This window comes from Neopelma chrysocephalum, unplaced genomic scaffold (assembly GCF_003984885.1).
Source record: "Neopelma chrysocephalum unplaced genomic scaffold, ASM398488v2 Primary Assembly neopelma1_25, whole genome shotgun sequence".
Classification (NCBI taxonomy): Eukaryota; Metazoa; Chordata; class Aves; order Passeriformes; family Pipridae; genus Neopelma; species Neopelma chrysocephalum.
In genome coordinates this window covers 35,427,393-35,450,306 of record NW_020897694.1, presented here as the reverse complement: position 1 = coordinate 35,450,306, position 22,914 = coordinate 35,427,393, and the positions used below count along the sequence as shown (strand labels likewise).

Below are 22,914 nucleotides of genomic sequence, written 5' to 3'. Positions count from 1 at the left end.
ATTTGGTCCCCTTTCCTTACCAGTTTTGATCAACATAACTGGTCTACTCTGGCCTCCAATTGGGAGGTCTGGAGACACACCATCTATAACACTGCTGATGCCTTTGAGAAAGCACGCAGGATCACTCTCGAGGAGAAAAGACAACACAGAAAGAATCGTGTCTTGCAGAATATACCATCCAAGGAGTCTTTCTGCTGCGCCTTTTGCAACCGGACATGCCTATCTCGTATTGGCCTATTTAGCCACCAGCGCACTTGTAGCAAACGTGGGTAGAGCCCTCCCCAAATCTTTGTGACCGTCATGAATGAACAGTCCCCTTTCCTAGTCACATTTTTTTTCTAACTTGACTCTACAGATAAAAATCTCCCAGAGGCACAGGCTGGCTCCTGCTCTATGAAATGCTTTGCAGAATCTCAGCTGAGACCTGCAGGTTTGCTTAAAGAACAGTCCTAAATAAATATGCCTGCTGAATAAACAAAACACTACCTTTTCATCCACCTAGCAGGAAATAGACCCAAAAAAGAATAACACAGACCCTCTCTGCCATCAAACACTCAGATGGGAACATGGATCTGTGTTTAAATGTCAGTAGGAGAACTTGTTTCCTTTTACTTCCTAACTCAGAGACTCCTTAGTCTCCTATCTCCTGAGCTTGGGAACAGTAAAGAAAGAAACCAAAGATAAATGGATAGGAACAGTGCATGAGGCATTCCCAGATATTCCTCATGTAATTCGTTAACCTTTGAGCAGTCAGACTCATTCAAGTAGTCCAGTTTCTCAAAGAGCTGAAGGTGAGCTGTACAAAAACTGGGAAGCTTTTCATTTTGCTGATTTCTAAATGGAGAAGTTTAGGGGAAAGACTTTGAAAACTTTGGAGGAGATTTTGCATTTACATCTGAAATTGCCAAGCAGCAAACAGGAAGTTTCTGAAGCAATGCAAAGGTGCTTCTGCTTCTGTGCTCCCAGGGCTGGCATTTGAAGGGCTGTGACTGACCCAAGGAATGTGAGCCATGGATGAGGGAGGCCAAATGCAAGACAGAGACATGATTAAGTGCTTCAAGACTGCAGTGGGCAAAGCATTCCCAGCCCTTCCCTCTGTACCAGCAATTAAGGTAGTGAGATTCACAGACTCAGGAAAAGAAAAAGAGGCTTGGTTTGAGCTGAGTATGTGTGCACCCACAGTAATTATATTATCCACACATATTAGTCTCTTAATTTTAATTACATAAATGTATTTTTCCTCTTTAATGAGCATAGTTTATCCATTTAATCTGATCATTTCAATTTTACAGGCAGTGATCATAGGATCTAATATGCAGAGAGAAAATTTCCTGTTGGCATATTTTACACCACACAGATTGAAGAAAATACACTTTTTAATCCTCAATCAATATCTGAAGAGCATGCAATTAACAGATACCAAGGTAGTTAACATAAATCTGCAAGTTAAAGAGCCAATTCATTTTGATTTATAACACATAGAGTAATAATTTCATCATCATCTCTCCCAGAAAGCATCTGAAGCTTTGTAGCATGAAGGTGTCAAAATTGTACTTAAGATTGTTCAGAGTACTGAATTGTAGTGGTTATTGCCTTTTGGTTCTTTGAAGTGTGGCATAGCACATGAAACAGTCCCCATTATAATATACCCTGCTCTTCTCCATAGAGGTCACTGGATAACTTAAATCAGTCTTGGGTGAAATATTAAAAGGAGATTGTCAATTGTAATATGAACAATTCTCTTCCCCCCCCACTTGTCCTTTTACAACATGAACATTTTGTAGTAGAAAGTAGTTCTTTTGAGGGGAAAAAGATCCCTGGCATCGTTTGTGCAATTCATGTCAATCAATAGCCAAATAAATTAACTGACTGGTACGCATACATGGAATAATAATCTAACGTATTTTTGCAACCCAAGTCTGTTTCCTTGTATGCATTTTTTTCTGTGCAGGATCAGGTTGGTTGCTGCTGAAGTTTTGTGGCTGTGAAAATTTATTACCCACAGAGTCAATCTGCATTCTGGCTGCCAAGTCTGAATAAATAGAGTCATTGTGCTTGTCTGGAAAATGTAACCAAAGTTCATCGAGTCAGCTTGACTTTCACATCCCATGGGATTCATAAAAGCCAACACCCTGGTATGTGCTCTTGATTCCTGCCAAAATTTTGTAAAATTGTATAAACAGAAGTTGAAGAAGCAATCATAACACACTCCCAGGGACATGGCTCTGCACTCCAGCCCCAGCAGATCTCGAAAGGGAAGACACAACTTTAATACGTTTTTTTTCAAAGAAAAAAGAGTAGCATGACTATGCTCCTGTGTGAGCAGGTAGATGTGGGGGCTAAAAATGCCCCCCCCCCCCCAGAGTGCACAGGGAGGCAGCAATCAATCCTCTCAGGTTCCTTGATTTTGCTCACGTGCCCTGCACTGAAGGAAGAGAGCAGGCAGCATTTGCCTGCAAGCAGCTGCCCTCCTCAAAAGGGACAGGTATAGACTGGCCCTGTGGGGTCTGAGTGGTGTGAGCAAAACCAGCCCCTCCACAGGCAAGCCAAGACAAACAGAAAGCCATGTGATTTCACAGGAGACCTCGGGGGAAGAGCAGCCTCAAGAAAGTTCGCAGCTTCAGGACAGTAAAATAAAAGTCTTGTCAGTCTGGTCTGGCTGGCCACCCAAAGCCCCACAGGGTGATGGCAGCCCACCCAGCCTGGTGCCCTCATGAGGATCCTGGGGTTGCCCCCCATGGCAGCCTAGGGACAGTCAGGGTGGATTGCTGGCCCTGGGGGACCTGTCCATGCTTCATCATCACCCTGGCCATGGTTGAGCCGTAAAAACTGATGTTAAATTGAGTTACACCCACAGCTCCCCATTTCTTTTCCTACATTTCTTTTCCATCGCATATGCCCTGAAGGTTACCAAGGCTCATCACTGGAAATGCATCTTTCCGGTAGGACTGTTTGCAGCACAGACATTTCAGACAAGCCAAATCTGTCCTGTCATTGCAACAGGACAAAAGTCCATCTATGTGGTCAGTGGCAATTGGTGTGGCCATGTGCCTGCATAAGTAGCATTAGGAAATTATTAATTTTTTTTAATCATAAAATCTTGTTTCATTTCCTTAGTGGTATTCAGAAACAAGTGAGTAAGAATGTATGTTAAGACAATCTGTTTAATATGTAGAACTTTTCCCTCTCACTCCTGGATATGGACTGATAATCAACAGAAAGATGAAAATTATCCTGAAATGAACAGTCATGCATCTACCTTCTTCCAGAAGGCATAATTCTTAGTAGAGTCTTTATAAGCAGTACTTCTACATATGAAATGTAATATTCCAACTAATGTGAAGGCATCTGTAATGAATTCTGAAACAAATTGAAAAAGAAGCAAAGCTTTCTTTTTTATGACCTCTGTTAGGACAGCACTTTCCGAAGTCAAAGATCAGCTCAGCAGAGCATCAAGGCAGGTACGTGTAGAGAGAAGAGTTATATTGGAAAAATTGTAACACACCACTGCATAACCCTGTTCATCATTAGAACTAGTTAGACAGTGCTAATTGCATTCACATGTGCCATGTCCAAATATTTTAACCACATTAAGTCATTTTAATGTTGTGCTCCCTTTTATTTCCTTCTTCATCAGTGCAATACTTGATGCTTGATCAGAAAGGAAAATGAGTGAAAAAAGGAGATGAGAATGTTCAGTCCTGGAAAAAAAGAAAAAGCACAGAGCCTGCATCATTTCTGCAAATGATTTTTCTCTCAAAAAATGCCCTGATGAACTTGGAGGAAAAAAATCTTTGTGATGAGAAGTTTCTCACTCCACTGAGCACAGAACACTTATTTCATGAAGTCTGGCTACATAAGAATCTGACTGCAACCAAAACTGCACAAATCAAAGATAAGCAAAAGTGGAAAAATTAAGTTTTGGATAAAAGAATAGCCATCACTTCATGTTGTTTTTTACTTAATCCAAATGTTCTGTTCAGCCCCCTGTCACTATAACATGAGTGTGTTTTTAAACTGGAGGAATAGCCACTGTAACAGCCTTACTTAACTCGGGTAAGTCTATTATTTCCTGTGTATTAAAGAAGCAATCCTTTTGGTATCCAACTTCGCTAGAATCCAGAGTAAGATTTAAGCCAGCTGATCCAAATTCTTTTTTGTGGTTTGCCAGCTCTTATTTTAAAATCTCTGTGACATCTAAATTTGCACTTCCACAAGGCATGACAAGAAGACCAAGACTGCCTCACTGAAACTGTCAGATGAAACAAAATAAGAGCTCAGTCTTGTCCTGCCAAACTTGGCTCACATCACTGACTATCTTACAAAGTCAGATTCAATGTCTGGCAGGCAGGATCAAGCTCTAAATTTGAATGCCACCACCATGATGACAGTGAAAAAGGATAGAGATCAGCTTGGTTCTTGGACGTGCCCAAAATTTGGGAACATTTGAACACAGCACTCTGATCTCCATGCTCCTCAATAGCAAACCTCTAAAAATAGACAGGAAAATAAGCTTAAAGTATGCAAGCATCTTCCTTTTCTCTTCATGTGGATGTTGTGACTAAGCTAAGTTTTAGTAGATCTCCAAAGCTTGCCCTTTTCCACTGGTATCACCTTTTCCCAAGACTATGGTAGATACGGTTTCTCTCTGTATCTACCATAACATCTTTAACCCCATCTTCTTGAAGTCTTTGGTTAGAACTCTTCCCCCTTGTGAACTGGAATTGCTGTTTCAGCATCTGTTTTGACTGGGGTGGGAACATATCCCAGTGCAATCAATTCAGAATTGTTGGCTAACTTGAGGCGTAACAAAGGATTCAATCCCACATATCCAGGCTGTCTTTCCCTTGTCCCCATCTCTCCTGAGCCATCCAGCCCATGTGCCACTCAAACGTGGCCACAGAGCGTCTGTTTGCCTTCAGGCAAATTCATTTCAGTGTGCCTTTAAGAGAACGGTTAAATAACCAGCAGTCACAAATAATTTAGAGCACAAATTAGTGCTGTTTGTAATATTGCAGCTATTAAAAGCTGTAAGAGGAGAACGCACCCTGTTTTGTATCTCTCTCACACGTGGGCACATGCTCATGCATGCACACAAATACAGATTCTCAGCCTCTCTAGGAGCTGCCTGTTGCTTCCTGCAAGGCAGAAGGTCAGGCTCACTTCACTCCCCTTGGCCTTTCAGCTCGGGCTGGGGTACTATCAGCATGAGAAGCTGTGTGGAGGAGATGTGGTGCACAGAGATGGATGGCAACAGACATAGAGAAAAAGGCAGCTGAGAGCTTGTCAGAAAACAAAATGAATGCAAAAAGAGCAAGGGATTAAGGGAATAAAAAATAAATTAATGAAGAAAAGAAATTGCAGGGGAATTATAAAGACATTGCAGGACATTATAAAGAAAGTAGCAGCTATATTAGAACATGATGAGAAATAAGTAAAAAGACGCAGCAGTCAATCCATCAAAACTAGCATTTAAGAAAAAGAGGCTAAGGAACCATTGCCACAATTTCTCCTGCACCTAGGATGAAATCTGTCTCTTCTGAGGTCATTGAGAGTTTAGCCACTGATTTCTATCAACCTAGGATGTTATCCTGTCTTCTTTTTTATTTCCTAGCACAATCCAAGCAGATACTTGGGTAGTAGCAAATGCATCTTAGGTGGTTGACATAGCACATCCCTGGGAAGAGTTACCACTATTTGGGGAATTTAGGCTTGTATTTCACCTATTTTCACATACATAGACTTTTGCGAAAAAAACCCCCTGCTTTAATTTCTGACCTTTCAGACTTCCCAATAAATCTTGTAAAGCCTGTGGCACAACACGGGCAATTTTTGTCTGCGATATCCTAAAAGCAAGCAGCATTTCAACCAAGTTACTTTTTCCTGGATAAGGAGACCACTTCTGTGAAGACAGAGGAGGTGTTCCAAGGTAACTGCTGCTTTGTTTGCAATGACTGAGACCTTCCTCCGGTGGCATTCGAAATTAACCATTTTATTAATGTAAAATACCAAAGATTTTTCCTCTGCTCATCTCCGCTGAAAAAGATTAAAGTTAACTCATCTGCATTGAAACCCTGCATGGTTGTTGTGGCCAGATTGCAGGAAAAATCTGAACAGATGCAGGACAGAAGACTCAGCATTTACAGATCTGAAAAATTCTCTGTATGGTTAATACCCATGCTGATTATACATCAATTTGGAGATCCAAATCACTTAACAAGAATTAACTGCTTAATACAATGCCCCTGAGAGGTATTTAGGTAGAGCTAAGCAAGAATTATTGTCTCTGTAGAACTGACAATGGAGACTGAGACTGAGATGCGGCTTGTTTGAAGCCACATGGCAAGTCAGCTGCAAAGTCAGGATTAGTGCTTGGGTCTCTCACTCCCAGGTGCCATGTTCAAGTCACTAGACTGTGTTGCCACTGAAGATTAATAGGGATTAATGAGCAAAGCACAGAAGAAAGTACAATGTATGCCAAAAATATAACAATAAAACTCCAGGGTGAAAAATGGGTACTGAGGTGTTGAAAGGCCCAGAGAAATCATGAAATCCAGAACGAGTTTTACAGTTTCTTAAAAGATGTGGCTCTGATGATAACCAACTCCAAAATGGGAAGGAAGGGAGACCCTTTTAAATCTCACGGCCTGTAAATCTTAGGAAAATATGAACCAGACAGTGAAAAATCACATTCATACATTTATATTGCAAATTTACAGAGAAACACTCAAGCTGCAGTTTACAAGTGATTTTAAATCCCCCAGAAATATACACTGGAAAACAATCCTCAAACAAAGCCCCTAGGAACAGTGAGTAGTACAGAATAATGCAGTGAGAGAGGGCATGTTAGGAATCACTTACAATAAATTACCTGACCTGAGCTCCTCAGGCAACTTCTTGTGGCCACAAGATACTCATGGGCATTTAAACAGAGCAAGTCTGTAGGTGCAAGAGGTTTTCATTAACCTGTTTTCAGCCCTGATGAGAGAGAGCATCATTGCAACGCTGTGCAGATATGCACTCTTCAAGGAGAACACCAAAAACTGGACAAGGTTTCAAGATGAGGGAGAACGGTGCTTAACACATTTAGAAAACATGCCTTGGAGCGAAAGATACCCACAGAATGAGCTGAGCTTGTCTGAAGCAGGGCCGGTGGCTGACTTGATCACAGGCTATAAACACCTACACAGGGAGAGGAGCTATGAGGCTGGAAGGCCGCTCTGTCTCAGAGGCAATGGTCTAACTTTAGCACAAGATGATGTTTATAAACAGAGTTAGACCAACCTCACATCTTAACACAGAAGGTGAAAAACTGTGCGTGTGGTTGGACTGAGGTGGGTTCACCATAAGAGGATTATCCAGAAGTTTTGCTCTGGGTCCACAACAGCATCCAGATCTGAAGCAGATAAAAAGCTCTGGAGAATCCTATAGCCCGAGTTACAGCATGCAATGAGGTTGTGCCCTTCCTGGCTTTGCCACCTTAGGAATAAACTGCACTTAAGCTAAAACAAACAAAACCTTAGGAAATTAAAACAGAATCAACATGGAAGACATATGAAGAGTGAGACGTGAAAGAAGCCAGATATATCTTTCTGATCTGGTTCCCAAATGGCAGCATATAGTAATGACATCTTCCCTTAACCCTGGCTAGGAAAAAGCGTGTCTACAGCTCACCAACTGCAGTCCAAGACAGGGTGACATCCAGAACTCTGGGTGGTTGATAATATGACTTAGAGCATAAATGATTCACTGCATAGTTCCAGAGCAGCACCTACCACCCAAGGAAGAAAAAAAATCCTCTGGAAGCAATGCAATTTACTCATGAACAGGCAGCACATATTGCTACACTGTCACCAAAGAAATGGTTCAAATTCTCACCATGTGTACCCCTGTGCCATCTCACTGAAGTCTCTGGTATAGCTCGTGTAAGTCCATACAATCGCTGTAGCAGAGCTGTCCCACGATAACAGCAGTTAATCCACAGGACAGGCAAAATGGAAAGCAAAATCTCTGAATCTGCCAACAGTGAATTTATTGGCTTTTATTTGCCAAAGCTGCCATGGGTGAAGTATAGGAAAATGCATCCACAGTCAGCCTGCAGTGCCTCCAAGACGGTCTTCCAAGCCCAGCAGAACATACTTCAGTAGTTCTCTCATTTGTTTCTTATCCAAAAATGCCTGTGAGCCCAGCAGTTTATGAAACAATCCTTTTATAACAAATAAAAAAAAAATTAAAGAAAAGAGGGGTTTCTGGGGACCACTCTTAACACTTCTGTATCTCCATCTCAATAGCTGTATTCAACCCATTCTGCTCACTGCTCAGTCCCAATTACAATAAAAGTATTCAATTTCCTCTCTGATTTCCCTTCAACAACAGATTGCAACTTGTGACACTTTAAGCTAATTTTGGTAGCTCATTTAACACACTGAAACCTGAATATGTTCCCAAGCTCTGGCTCATTACAATAAGGGATGGAGAAAGGAGATGAAACCTCTGGATATTGAGAACCCAACCATGATTACTGCTGGCTGAAAACTTGTTTTGTCCCAGTAGCCTTGGGGTACAGCTAGAATCTTTAGTGAATGATTAATGGACTATAGGCAGATCAATGAAAGTCTGCCCTAAATGTATTTGAACCAACTTGGTTGGGGGTCAGAGAAGTCTAACCAGCCAGTATCATGTAATTTGCAACTCTTGATGTAGTGAAACAGCATAATGCATCTCATTTACTGTGGCTGGTTTCTCTAGCCCAAATACCTGAGTCACCTGAGTGGTTATTTTTTTCCCTTCCCTGCTTCCTACTCAGCATTAAAGTTATTATGTGGTGAGCTGGCCTCCAACATCCATTTTCATATTGAGGAGAACCTTCCTCCATCGGTAACCCCCCTCAGTCCAAGAACTGAAAATTCAGGACTATGTTCATTGCTGGTGAACACACTCAGCCACTTATCAAGAGAATATTAAGCTTCTCATAAAGCACTTTACAGTGATAAGTCTTGGAGATATTTAAATTCTGTCACCAATATTGAACTTCAACATTATTTCTTATCCCTGATTTCTGTAACCAGTATAGTCGCTTACTTCCAGGAATAACAAAGACTGTAGAACATATTCTCATTTTTCTTAATGGATGATGAGTTGGCCTCAGTAAAGTTGTTAATGATGTAAAATAAAATGCAAATTAAATAGCACAATCAAAATCTAGCTATTAAAAAAATAGGCAGGCAGTATATGATACTAAGTACCACCCTTTTGCTTACATTGTTAGATAGATAATCCCAACATATTATAAATATAATAAATCACAAAAAGCAGTTTCTGTAGTCGTGAGTTTCTCAAACTATGGGTCATTACCCTCCATGGGGATTCAGGAATGAATTTGAATGGGGTCACAAAAAAACTGTTAGCAAGAAGTGAGGGCACATATTTCCCCCTAAGTTGAGCAGCCTAGTCTTGTGGCAGGGGAACTGGAGAGCAGACTGTAATTAGTGGTTGCAAGTATTTATACTTGCTAGGGAACTGCTAATTACCTTTAATTACAACAGCTCACTTTCTCCAGGAGAGGGAAGCAATATAGGCTAGAATTAAAATTGCTGGATAGTTGCTAACTGCCTTTCATTGCAGGCAATAGATCTGTTTCTCCAGGGAGGAAGAATAAACTTGCGACTGGATCTTATTCCCCCATCATTTGGAAATGGGGCCATTACCAACTCAGGGGGTCACACAAATATGCAATCAAACACGGTTGTATTTTGACTGTAAGAAAGAAATCAATAGTCTCATTTAGAGAATGTGTGACCACCAGGCAAAGACTGAGGCACCCCATGCAATCTGCATTGCATCTTGGTGAAGAAGGATGTTTATTAAAGGACTTAAAATGAGAGGGTAATTGAAAAAGTAGAATGATCTCACTGAAAAGCATTTGTGCACTTCTCTCTGCTGTCCTGCCTGTCATGTGAACTCACTTTCTTGCCCAGAAGGGAATCATCTTTTCAAAGCTGTCAGCAACTGGATGCACCAAGCTGGAAACTGAAGATTGGCACTTGAGGCTGCAGTCCCACACCATGTGTCCTGGCTCAATTAGCACAGCAAGAGTCTTCTCCTCTTCCCTCCTGAGGGCAGCTTTCCTCAAGCCTGGAAGAGAAAGTATCCAGCACTTCTCCCTCTCAAAATTAGGGATTTTAGGGAAATAGAACAGTGATATGAACCCTACATCCCATTTTAGGGGCTTTTAGTGTCATCAAAGTCCATTTTTGCTTTACTGAGGTCTCTGCGATGTCCATGAAGCCTGTGGCTGCAGGGCAAACTGCCTCCTTCAGTGCCTTCTGGCTACCACAGCCACCATGTGCCTTGCTCCAGGAGTGCTCTGGAGCTCCAGACAGGAGTGGAATTGATGTCAGGTGAAAGCAACCCTGCTGATGGACATGACCATACGTCAGCAGCAAAGGTCTCTGCTGCACTACCCCCATGATCCCATTCCCATTCTCACACTGCACCCTGTGATGTGACATCCTCTCCCTGGGGAAGCAGCTCAGAAAAGGGATGCAGGTTAAAAATAATAAGGGGAAAATTAAGGAAGGGGAGTGTAAATTAGGAAAACTGTTCTTTTTTGGCTGGATCAGTTTTCCAACCTATTGTATTGTACAACCACATGAGGTGGCCTGAGCCAAGAGTGGGAAACATGGTAAGCGGCTTAAACAGCACTGCCACATAGTGGCTGCATGTGAGGGAAAGACTAGCCCTGGCTGCTGGTGGAAGAGGAGAAGGAGAGGTTGCCTGAATTAATGGTGTCTACACAACTTGGCCATGGAAAAGGGCTCCGATAGTGCAAAGAGGCTCCTGAGTTTTGCAGGCAAAAGTGTAACATAGCACCAGCCTCAGCATCAAAGCTGTGCAACTTGAAACTCAAAATGCACATAGCTTCCTGCTAGTGAGGGTGATTAGGTGTGGAAGGAGGGGAAGTTGTGTTGACCCAGGGTGTTAAAGAAGAGGTTTAAGCCATAAGTCATTCTTAAACCTAATATCTGGGTCTCTCCTGTGCTTGTGTACAAGAAGTGGGATGAAATTGTCCTAATGAGGCCTTTTGGGGAGGAGATAGGAAAAATGATGCCACCCCATTGGACTGGAGAGTGGCAACTCTCTTTAAAGACTGCCCCATACTCAGTGGCCTGGATGGCATGGATGGTGGTGTATCTAAAGAGCATGCAAATAGTATGACCTACTGGAAACAGTGAAAAATACCAGACTCACCATATTATTTTCCTAACACTAAAAACAGTGTGTTCATGCCATGGGCACACTCCTGCTGAGCTGGTAGGACCTTCCAAGCCCTTCCCACAGGTTCTCTGCCCACTTCAGAAGGTCAATACTAAGGAAAAACCCTCCTGCAAACCATGCCACTCTGTCTTCTGACAATTTGATATGTGGCACATGGCAAACTACATCACCCCAGGGAACCCGGGAGGCACAAGTTATTCCAGAAACTTCACAGAGCAGAAATACTGATTCAAAAATCAACTGGAAACTCTTCCCACTCCTGTCAAATCTTCAGGGATCCCTTCTGGGGATCTTTTCACACCTTTCTGTGAAATGCAACGTAACTGCAACCACAAGTCAGGTTCTATCAAGTTTTCCTTTGCAACCTGTCAGAAACATTTTGACAATCCAGAAAGGTTACCTCCATGCTCTCTAGTGCTGAGCAGGATGCCTGTAAGCCATCTACCTCTTTTGGGAATAAGGATGCAGCCCCCTGCAGCCTGAAAAGCCAAGAAGAACAGTTTCAAAATGTATTTACTGGTAACTGCAATGAGAAAATCGACGTTTAATTCCCCACCCCTTGAGTCTAAACTGCTTAGCTCTGTGTCCCTTCTGTGCCATGTGAGGCACAGCCTGGACAAGTACAGCTGGGAAGAGGACACTCTGGACAGCTCCAAGTAGAATGAAGGCTTTAAGGCAGATTTTCAAAATGTTATGGATTTCATCTTTGCTTAGTAGCTGGTTACTGTGCCAAAGCCATGAATCACGTCACTTGAAGTGATTGAAGGAGGGGAAAGAATAATAATAATAAAGTGGCCAACTAGCTCAGGGATAGGCTTGGGAGTCCTATTAAACTTGAGAGGCTACAAAATCTATTCCCAGACCTTCTGGTTAACACAAGAAAAAGCATCATGCTTCCCCACCCCATCGAAAGAGTTGTACTAGGCAAAAACTGAAGAGCAAACCAGCAACAGGTCAATCCTGTACTGTGTAGGCAAACGCTGCCAGCAGATTAACATGGCAGCACTCATGAGAAGTCTGCAGCAGCTCTGGCAAGCTTTGCAAAATTTATAATTCATCGCAAATGGAACAAAATATGTGATGTTTGTTTCTGTGGAAGAATGGGAGGAGACTAATGGTAAAGGAGAGGGAGTGGGAGTGCGGAAGTGGGGAGAGGGGAAAGCAGAGAACTGAGCCCTGGCGAGTTTTCAGGGACCCGCAGAAAAAATTGTATAAATGAGTAGTTCAGACCTCAAATACCATGCAGTGCTTTGACAATCTTCTGGGTTTTGGCATTTTAAACAAAGTGTTCTTACATTTACTAGGCTGGAATGCCCATTTGACTATAGACTCTCTGCTACTTTGCTTGTACTTTAACATTTTGGACACATGACAAAAATGTGTGTAACGCATTTTTTAAAGTGTTGATTGTGCTCGTAATTTTCAAGTCAGAATATAAAATAAACATCTCTGCCCTTTCTTCCAGCAGGCAGCACAGAGATCTGCTCTCCGCGTTCTATCTGACAGGTACATTTTGTCATTTTTATGAACTATAAATTGCTTTATGAAACGTTGAGCCCTATTTATTGTGGCATATAACTCATAATCGGATTTTGTCCCCAAAGTATCTATGAACTGGGATGTTAAACATTTTGCATGCTTGGATTTGTCATGCATGTGTAGAGTTTATTACTGCAAAAAATCATGGTCTTGTTGTATTTCATACAGAGTATGCAGAATGCCTTGTTGTGATACCAAACAAGAGATAAGAAACTTACTGGAGAAGGCATGAATGATGCAGTAAATTCTGAGCTTTAGAGTTTGCTGAGATATATCTGAGCTCATTTTTCAGCAATAAGTACTTCATTTATTCCGAGATGTTCTCTTTTGACTTTTTCCAAATCCTTTCCCTGGGAATTACACTTCTTTTGATGAGATTCTCACTATGTTTTATGCACAAAAACAATGCCCTTTTTTACCCCTTAAGTTTTAAGGGATTGGTATTTTGGAGGAATTTAATTAATTTTTTCACTTCTTCTGGAACCACAGCAGTGCTCCAGGCAGATAAGCAGGGGATCTAATCCTTAGACAGTGTTCAGGTTTTACTCAGCTCTTTTTCAAGCAAAAATCCATTAACTTCAATGGGAAACTTGTCCAAGTGAGGAATTCAGGATTTGGGCCATAGTAAATGTTATAGTTGGGCTGTAGGTCTGCACAGGTATTTACCTTAAATGACTTTTATGAAAGAGGATTGATTGAAACATAAGGTAGCTTTCTAAGACAGTCCTGATTTCTTTTCCAGTTTTGGGAAACAGGGGAGGGAAGGGGGAGGAGAGACTGTACATTTTAGTGCCTGTGAAAAAGAACTAGCAGATTTACATTTTTCCACAAATGAGGTACTGTGTCATGCAGGCTGACACAGAGTAAATTTCCCCATGCCTTGTTGGCAGCCCCCTCTGCTCCGTCTGGCCCCCAGCCCCCCGCCTCCCTGGGAATAAGCGGTAATTGACTCTGGAAGCCAGCTCAGGCCAGGATTTCTCCAGAGCAGAGCCTGTCACTTAGGCTGAATTATATGTTGTGCATGGATGAATAACATTTCTCTCTGCTCAGAGGCTAAGACCATCAAAATTATCGACCTTCCCTTCCCAAGTTTACAAACACAGTTTTGTTTGGAATTTTTTGCCCCCCTTTAAGGAAAAAAAAATTCCCCAGTGAAATGTATGGGATGCTGGTGAAATTGCTGGCACGGTTGTAGGGCACAGAAGTATTTGCTGTAACTAGAATGAATGCAAAACAAAGAGGAGTTGGAGTCAGAATTATGCCCCTCTCCCTGGAGGTGTGTAAACTCACCCCTAAGGCAAAGCAGATTTTGCTCTTGGTGGGGACAATACCATGACCAAAGGAAACATGGGGATTTTTTCTCAGCATCCTTCACCTGGGCTGCATGAGGAACATTTCTACAGAAGTGCCCCTGGAGGTAATTACAAGCCCCAAACCCTGCAGCTCACTTTCTGTCTCCCCTAGGAAGAAAAGTGGTGGTGATGGACAGATAGTCCCTACCTCATGGAAGGTGGTGAGGGAGCTGGACACAGACTGCCCTCATCTACAGGGCAAAAAGGCTTCAGTGTTAACCACCACACCTCAGTATTTATCATCAGATAGACGTCCTGTCTGCCCCTAGAAGCATGCCCAGGGACTACAGCTTTCTCACGTGCTCTGCCAGCGTTCAGTGCTGAGGCACCCTTCTCCCCCGGCTTCTGGAGGGGGTGCTGGGAAGGCTGGGGGTGCACCCTGGGGGTTGCCACGCTGCCACCCCTAACCTCACTGCAGCAAGTGAAAGCGAGGGCAAGGGGCCAAAATCCCACACTGTGACAGCAGTTTCTGTCTCTTTTTGGCTAAAGGGAAGATACCTGTGATACTGCTGCTCATTAGTTGTGTCCTAGTAGCAACTGAGAGCTCCCAGTCACACACCAACACTTCCCAGTACCAAGGGAGATGGCAGCTCATATAAAGCTTTCAGTAATTTTGCCCACTATTTAAAAAAAAAAATATTCTCCAGCAGTTCCTTTTGCAGTTCCTGCTTTCAGTTTCTATTAAAGAGGTAACAGCTAAACTAAAAGAGGAGGGGAAAAAAAAAAAAAAAAAACACAAAAAGAGAGAGTTTTTAAACTTGTAGCCATTGATTTCTGTAGTGTATCACACTCAGTCTTGTTTTCAGAATGACACAGTAACCCCCAACAGATTTATGTGCAAACACAAAGATTAGTGACCCAGAAGCTTGACTGAAACAGCTTTTCTGTTTCCAGAAGACAGGTTGCTCTGCACATGCACCGACTATTTTGTCAGAAAAGATGCACTGGCCCCATTAGCTTTTCATTTCTCATGAAAAGCCTTCGGTGTTTATACAGCACAGCTTGGTTTTAATTTTATTTTGCTCTCCAGTAAAGGGGTCTAACTCTACAGATTACTCAGTTTCTGGGACAGAGAAGAGCAAGATCTTAACTCATATACCTTAATGGTATAGTGCTGGCATATTTTCAGTTGTCTGACTCTCATACCCACTGCCTGAATGGCTTTCAAATGAATAAAAATGTCTGTAACTAAAATATTCAGTGTGTTCTGTTGTTATTTAACAGTAAGCACTGTGGTTAAGCCAGGTCTTAAACCTGCTTAATCCCGCTGAGCTAAATAGATTTTATTATTGACTCCCATGGTTCCAGAACTCTGACCTTAAGGCTGAAGTTAAAAGCTAATTTTTTTGTAGCCTGTTCCACTAACCCAGAACTACTTGCTTGCTGGATACATTTGCAGTGGAGAATGCCCATCTGTAAATTACAGCTGTTTGCAATCATACCCAAACATAACACTCATTATTATTCTTTTGTTCTTTTTAGGCTGAAAAGCCCACCATGAGGGAGACCGCACAGTACTTAATCCACACATTAAATTTACTCACAGCTCATATTCATGTGCAAGATAAGATTTTCCATGAAGTAAAGATTTACAGTGGTCCTAGGGCATTTTTATTCCCCTGGCTGCTTTTATTTCTCTGTGCTGGAGTGTAGGCCAAATGGTTCTGCTGAAGACTTCTGAATGCTTAGAGGAAAGTGTTGTACCACCACTGAATTTAGAAGGCAAAGATAGGTCCTCCACTGCGCTGCTTGGGTGGTGCTCGGGTGGTACTTGGAGATGTGCTTACTTCCCAGGTGCAGTCTGTTCTCCTTTCTGTGTACTTACGCTGAAGGATGCAGGCAGATCCTGCTAGCTCTGCCCATACGGATCTCAGTGCAGGCATGTAAGATATGAACCCGCTCATCCCAGCAGCCACATGGCTGTGTTGACAGGCCTGCCCTTCCCAGCTGATAAACCCTGTAAGGAGCCCAACTCGCTAGCTTACACTCAGCACCTGGTTCATATATATATGTCATCCAGACCTGAACTCTCAAGTACCAGCTATGAAAGCTTTTAGATTTACCTGTGCTGTTGACAGAAGGCGACATCTCAGAACATCCATTTGGCAATGTAGACAAGCCCTATTCATGATGGTTGGTGAACTATACAGCCTGTCTGAGTTTCGGTCTAGGCAGAAAGGATAGTGCTTTGCATTTCCGTGTAACCAGGCCTCATCCGTCCATGTCTGATCACGGTTAGGACACCAAAATGCAGGCCGTGCCAGCCATGAGCTGGTTTACCCTAATGAGACTGGCCACTAGCACTCAAGACCCTGAAGAGCTAAAAAGTTTGCCCCCTTGTCTACTGGAGAGGTGAAGGGTTTGGGGAGCTGAGAAGCAAGGGAGGCTCACATTTGTGGGGGGAGACACATTTGCAAGCAGAGGTGCTCCTGCATCGCCTCTTATGGGTGAGTGCATCCATTTAGCACTCAGCTCCAAGGAAAATAGAAAAGGTTGACCTGGGACAATCCAGTCCCTTCCCCTGATATTGTAAGCAGCCACAGGCTTGGTGATTAGTCCAGCGGGATGTGTAGCATGGCTCTTCTTTAGACAAAGCCACATTGAGATACACTATTTGGGTGAGGAGGCCTGGGGAGGGACTGCCTGTAAAGTATTAAGGCAACAAAAAGAGGCAATTTAGACTTTTAATAGATCACTTCAGGCAGGGAAGGCAGCTGTCCAAGCAGCCTTAAAACTTTTGGTGGATGGTGCCAAAGTTTTCTTGTTCTCAAGTGTCTGCTTGAGCTGCGATTATGCGAAGCAGTTAAACTTGTGATACCCTAAAGTAAGTAAATAGTCCAGTGGCAGCTAGCAAAAAGACTCATGTACTTCATGTCACTAACATACCTAATGTTTGTGTTGGACTGGTGTTTTTGATAACATAGCCTTTACATCGTGAGAGTTCTCCGCATGAGAAGCTATGTGGTCGGCTTATCAGCAAGTGACTCAGCTAGATAGCTGGCCAGAAAGGCTTCATGTGACAGGTCTGTGCAACCAGTGACAGCCGAGGGGAAGCCTTGGCTTGGGATAGCTGATCTGGGTCCCAGCAGACAATGACAGAACTAAGATCACGGGCTCCACAGGAGTCAAAAAGCTTGGCTGGAGAAGAGCATACGTGCACAGTGCTCACTGCCACAGAAGTAGACATGCAGCTCTCACAGCATTAGCACATTGCTTAAGCTTTCTGGATTATCTTTGAGAGGAAAAAAGAATACCTGTGACAGGGAATATGTGGATTTATCATTTATGCCTTACGTGAGGCATGTTGGAAATGCTGGTGTCTCACAATTGCAGCCCTCTCACACAGTATAGGGTAGCAAAGGGTGGCTGCTACTTGGAATGGTCTAGAGTTTCTCAGTCATGATAGTTACAGAACTTAAAGGTGGAAGAGTAGTGACACATATTGTATATAGGATACTATTTCCAGTATTGGAGAATGTGGTGAATTAGTGAAAAGGGGCTTTAGAAGAAAAGGCTGTGTAGATGGCTTGGAGTGAAAAGGAATAGGTATCTCTGTAAAACTGGGACTCCATTTCCCTTTATTTAATTTGTAAGCAAGACCTGTAGTACTCGCCTATTAGCTGTTGGATGTTTTCCCATACCTTGGCTGTTGTTGGTGTTTATTTAGAATTATTCTACCATAGCACCGATGTATTGCTGCACGAGCAGGTGAAGCAGGGCTGTCCCAGGGAACTGTAGCAATTTTAAGCCCTACTAAATACTGAAATTCCTATAAGGTTTAAAGAAAGAAAAAGAAAATATGTATTTTTTATTCAAGAAAGTGATGGTGTTTTGCTATCATGACAGCCAAACATCTCCCAACTTCCTATGGGCAACCTCGTGCATTCTCAATGGCTCCCCAGAGATATCTGGGGGGAGACGAACAGTTCTAGTTTCCAAAAACATTTGTATTTTGAAAAATATCTATCTGCTAAAAGAAAGGTCTGACTAGTAATTTCTCACGGTTGTTTTTTTTTTCTTCCTTGGTCTTTTAAGAATCAGTGTGTGAATAATTACAGAATGAATGTGAAAGGGAAAAGAGGCAAGGTGTAGGTCTGTGGTCTTTCATATATTAGTAAGGAGAAAACAGGTCCCATTGCTGGCTGGCAGCATGAAGAATATGCAAAGTGCTATTGGGAAGAAGAGTGTATATGTGTGCAGAATATGAAGTGCCTTAGCATATGATTAACCTCTCTGGGTATGTAGTAAATAGTAGATAACTGTGATCAAAAAAGTATTCATGTGATTTATCAAACTGAGCAACTGTGCATTTTGCAGTGAAGCAAGAGGTCAATCCTGAAATCTAGGGCAAGTAGAGCAATAGGAAATTGCAGGGACTAAGAAGTTAATCATACTGTTGGACTGCTTCCATCTGGTTTTGAAAGACGGAGTCAGTACAGTACTAGCGAGGATGCTTCACAGCAACAGACCAGGAATTAATTTTTTCTGCAAATCTTCAGCTATCATTTGTGGTAACACAGGCTTATAAAAATGTAATTTAATTTCTTGGGAATAAATCACATAGGACAAGAGTGTTTTTTTAATGTGTGTATCCGAGGCAAAAAATAAAAAGTGTGAGAGTAGGAGAAACAGTAACAATCCATGAGAAAACAAACATTAACAATATGAAACCTGGAAGGCATATGTGGCCATCCAGTTAAATTATGCAGGTAATTGTCTTCGAAAAATCAGTTTGCAGTTGGGAAACTTCTACATTTTTATGACCCTTGGGGGCATAATCTTGTCTAACCTATCTGTCCATCTCCATAAGTGAGGATCAAAGAGCACTGACTTTAAGTATTATGGAATTGACACTCTGAACACCACTCCCATATATCATCAGTACATAGCTATGGGCAGTGAGTTTGTTAATGAATTCTGTTTTCCTTATTATTGATAGGACTTATGATATTTCGATGATATTTGAACATTTTGCTCCCTTTGGGCAATGAAAGTCCCCCTAAGCAATGAACATGTTGTAAAACAAAAGGGATTTTAACCTTGATAGTAATTCTGGTAGCCAAGACTTGCTTTATTGGAAGAAGTAAGAGGACAGTTAGTTGATAACATTATGCCTTTCTTACTTCAGCAGTGGCATAAGAGAACAGAGAGCCCAATACTATTGTGCTATTTTTAGTGCTATGCTGAAAAAAGTGAAATCTTATAAATACATTTGTATCTATTTCCTGGCAGTCTGATGAAAGAGAGCTCAGGTTTACACAGCACCAAGAGCTGGAAACCAGCGGCCACACTGTTCACACAAATAACCACACTTTCATTACCACCTTATTTTAAAATTCATAGCAATCAGCAACACCTCAGCCTGGTCCTGTTACATGACACTAGCTTGAGACTTTTGACCCCTGTATGTTTGTGAATCGTGTCCTAGCTGTAGTTTGGGGAGTCTCCAGAGCAGGTGCAGCAATGCAAAGGAGAAATTTCAGTTCCCTTTTAGTGAGGCAGCAGTCCATGCAGCAGATGGAAGGAGATCCCCCATTCAAGCTTTAATGATTCAGTATTCAGCCAGGCCCAACAGGGTTTTCTGGCATCAGCTCCATGGATGGTGACGTGCTTGCTCCAGTTGGTTTTTCCTGCCTTCCTGCAAAGGTTGCTTAGACTTCAAGGTTTGCCTTTGTCACTGGTACGGCTATCTGCCTTCTGCCCTCTGTATTTTTAAATTTTAGATTCAATAGCATTTTCCCCATGCTCTTGGTTTTGTTCTGACCCGGCAACAGTGGAGGCAAAAAGGAGATGGGAGGCCTGGTTTGCTTGGGTGAGACCAGCCATGTTCTGCAGGAAGCCAGTCCCACAAAAGAAATGTGCTTGCGTCCAGGGTGGGCAAGGGACTCCTCAGTCTTGATGAGGCCCCAGTGGGGACAACACACAGTCTGTACCTTGGCTGGCCCTTTGCTCTCTGAGGGGTGGAGAAGATACTACACGGATGCAGAACTGTGTCCAGTTTCTTTGCAGGAAAAAAAAGTAAGATGAGTTTTAACAAAGAAAGAGGTGCTCTGTGATTTCACTATGGGGAATAGTTGTGGCTGAATCAGGCCTGAAATGCTCCTGGAAAGAATCACATTGTTTTGATCTGAGATACTTTTCTCCTCTGTGCAGTCCCATCCAGATATCTCCTCCTTTTTTCATGACTGTCTTGATTTTGATGTATGTTGAAGGAAAACTTTTATACTTTCCTCTCCACTTGGAGAAGAGTTGGATTTTTTCTGTCACTGAGGAATGGTTCACAGTGTTCTAGGTTTGTTGCACTTCAGTTAAAGAAAATGTGTGATCTGTGAACAGCCTGGGTCTCCTCCCAGAGAAAAACTGGAACATTTATGAAATTAGATGGAGCACTTAGGATGGAAGAGCTTTTTCCCACTTAGCTATTCCACATACATTGGTGTGAAGGTATGCCAGCAATCCAGTAGGGTCCTATAGCTCAGTGTGATCCATAAAATCTCATACCAATGCTTTATCAGCTGAATATCATAGCTGAAAGATTTCAGGCATGTTTGGTAGTTCCTCTGCAGAAGTTCTTGGCTAAGAAAGCCGTGAGAAAGAGTCAGATCCAGAACTTTCTGAGAAAAGGATCAGATTCATGTAGTTGAAGATATCCCTGTTCACTGCAAGGAGATTGGACTAGATAACCTTTAAAGGTTCCTTACAACACAAACTGCTCTATGATTCTATGAAAACCTCCCTTCTCGCTTGCTTGCTTTCTGCACAGTGCATTGAAATTCAGATGCTGAAGCAAGGTCACTTTTGGAGAATTTCTATGCCCTGCAGCGCTGCCAAAGTAGGGACTTGACCCCACATTTCTGATATACCCAGAAGCGAAACTGAAATCTTTGGGAGTTTTTGGTGAGCAAGGAGTGCTATACCTAGCTGTTGGGCTTGAGCTGGTTAAGGAGGAATACTTTTTCCATGCATGTGAAAAGTCTTTTTATGCAGACATCAGGAGAAGGAGGTATGTTTATACACTTTTCAGCCAATGCTGACAGATTGGCTTTGCGTGCAAACCTTTCCATTTACCCATGTAGTTTGTGGCAGCAGGGAGCATTTTTTCATGGTAAATGTGAAAAGTAAACAGAAAAATTACAAGTTTGATTGAGATATGTTTTTTTCTGCATGAAATGACAGCTTAAATCATATAATTGTTTTTAACATTTTGAGTCCCACGGTAATTCTCTTAGTGGCTCTGATTGGTACACGCTGGTGAAGATCCTTACTTTACTCTGACTGTACACTTTGGAGTCTGTTTTAAACTTCAGTGACCAGATTTTCACCAGTACAACATGAAATCAGCTTCACTGATTTTGGTGGGGTTATCCCAGTTTTCACCTGCTGAGGATGCCAATTTTCACCTGACCCCACTGAGGTACCTGGAGCCCTCCCTGGAACCCCTGTACCCTACCGGTGTCCCAAAGTTGCCCCCAGTCTCAGGACTACACAGCAGGAGCCAAGCCCCTCTGCTTGCAGTGTCATTCTTGAAGCCCAGCAGAGGGTACCTCAGGACCCTGGAAATACTTCCATCTTTTAAAATTCACATCACTACCTATTTGTGTTTCCAAAGGTTGCACAAGTGAATTATTTTAAAGGAATACACCCAGTGTGTGGTTTAGACATGAGGATTTGGTTAAGGTTCCACTTCAGCTCAAGCTGACTATTTACCAGTTCCCCTAACACCCTCGCTGGCAACCTGATGAGTAGGGCTGCAGGGAAAGTATTCAGGCTCCGAAACCATTGGAGCTTTTTTGATGTAAACTGAGACCCAAAAATCTCAAATGGCTCATTTTCCAAAGTTACAAGTTTTTTTTTTCTCACTCAGCATTTCCAGGAGGTCTGTCTGGTGACCTTTTCTTTACAAGTTATCAGAACAAACACTCTCTGCTTTGTTTTTCATTATTATTGCTTGCTTTTGAGGTTCTGTTTCATGGGAAAATTCAGAATTGCAGAGCTTTGTTCCAAACTGGAATGGCATGAAATTTCAAAATCCTTCTCAAAATGGAAGGCCTTCCTTCTCTCAAGGATTCTATTTATAGTAGGCTGCTCTTTTTGCAGCCAGAGAGGGGCCAGATCATATTATGACTGTGTGCTCTAATGTGTTTTTAACTTAAAAGTAAAATTAGGCCTGGATTGAAACTAGGTGTAAAGAACCTAAGTTCAGACATTACATTTTTATAACCCGAAAATTTTATCATTTTGAAAGGCAGAAATAGAAATTGCTTAAATTAAATTAGGTATTTTTCCATGGGGTGATTTAAACATGACACATGCTATCTTAAATATAGTCTGCAATCTTCTGTCATTTTAGCAAAAAAGAAAGTTATTTATTTTAAAGGTAGGTATTTTATATCTAATGAAATTTACTTTGCATAGCAGTGTATCTTCTGTGTTAGATTGCTATCAAGATTTTAAAGAGTTTTTTCATTCTTGACTCAGGCACAGAACTCTTTTTCATGCTGAGGCACTGCCTCTCACACACACATTCACACAGAAGAGAATAGGCACTTCTCTGTGGAAATCTAGCAGCCAAATAATTCACAAATAGCTCTCACTTATTATTTACTGGCACAACCAAGCATAACTGCTCTAAATGAACAATTTGTCAAATAAAAAAAAAACAGGAGCAGGGTTAAAGAATCCCATGATTCTGATTTACACAACAGATAAAAATCCCCTCAGAAAAGTCATAGAGACCTGCCAAGTA

General features: G+C 42.1%; 1 protein-coding gene across 3 annotated transcripts in view; it reads left to right on the top strand.

Annotated features, from left to right (window-relative positions):
- Window positions 1-22,914, top strand: part of AFF3 (AF4/FMR2 family member 3) — a 324,957-nt gene that overhangs the window by 236,854 nt on the left and 65,189 nt on the right. For 2 of the 3 annotated variants that reach the window (XR_003532872.1, XM_027674907.1), the window contains exon 9: window positions 12,743-12,783. Coding sequence is in view for 2 of the 3 variants with exons in the window: in XM_027674907.1 (XP_027530708.1) it covers window positions 12,743-12,783 (41 nt within the window). In the remaining variant the exon portion in view is untranslated. The remainder of the gene's footprint in view (window positions 1-12,742; window positions 12,784-22,914) is intronic. The other variant, XM_027674908.1, reaches the window with a different exon arrangement.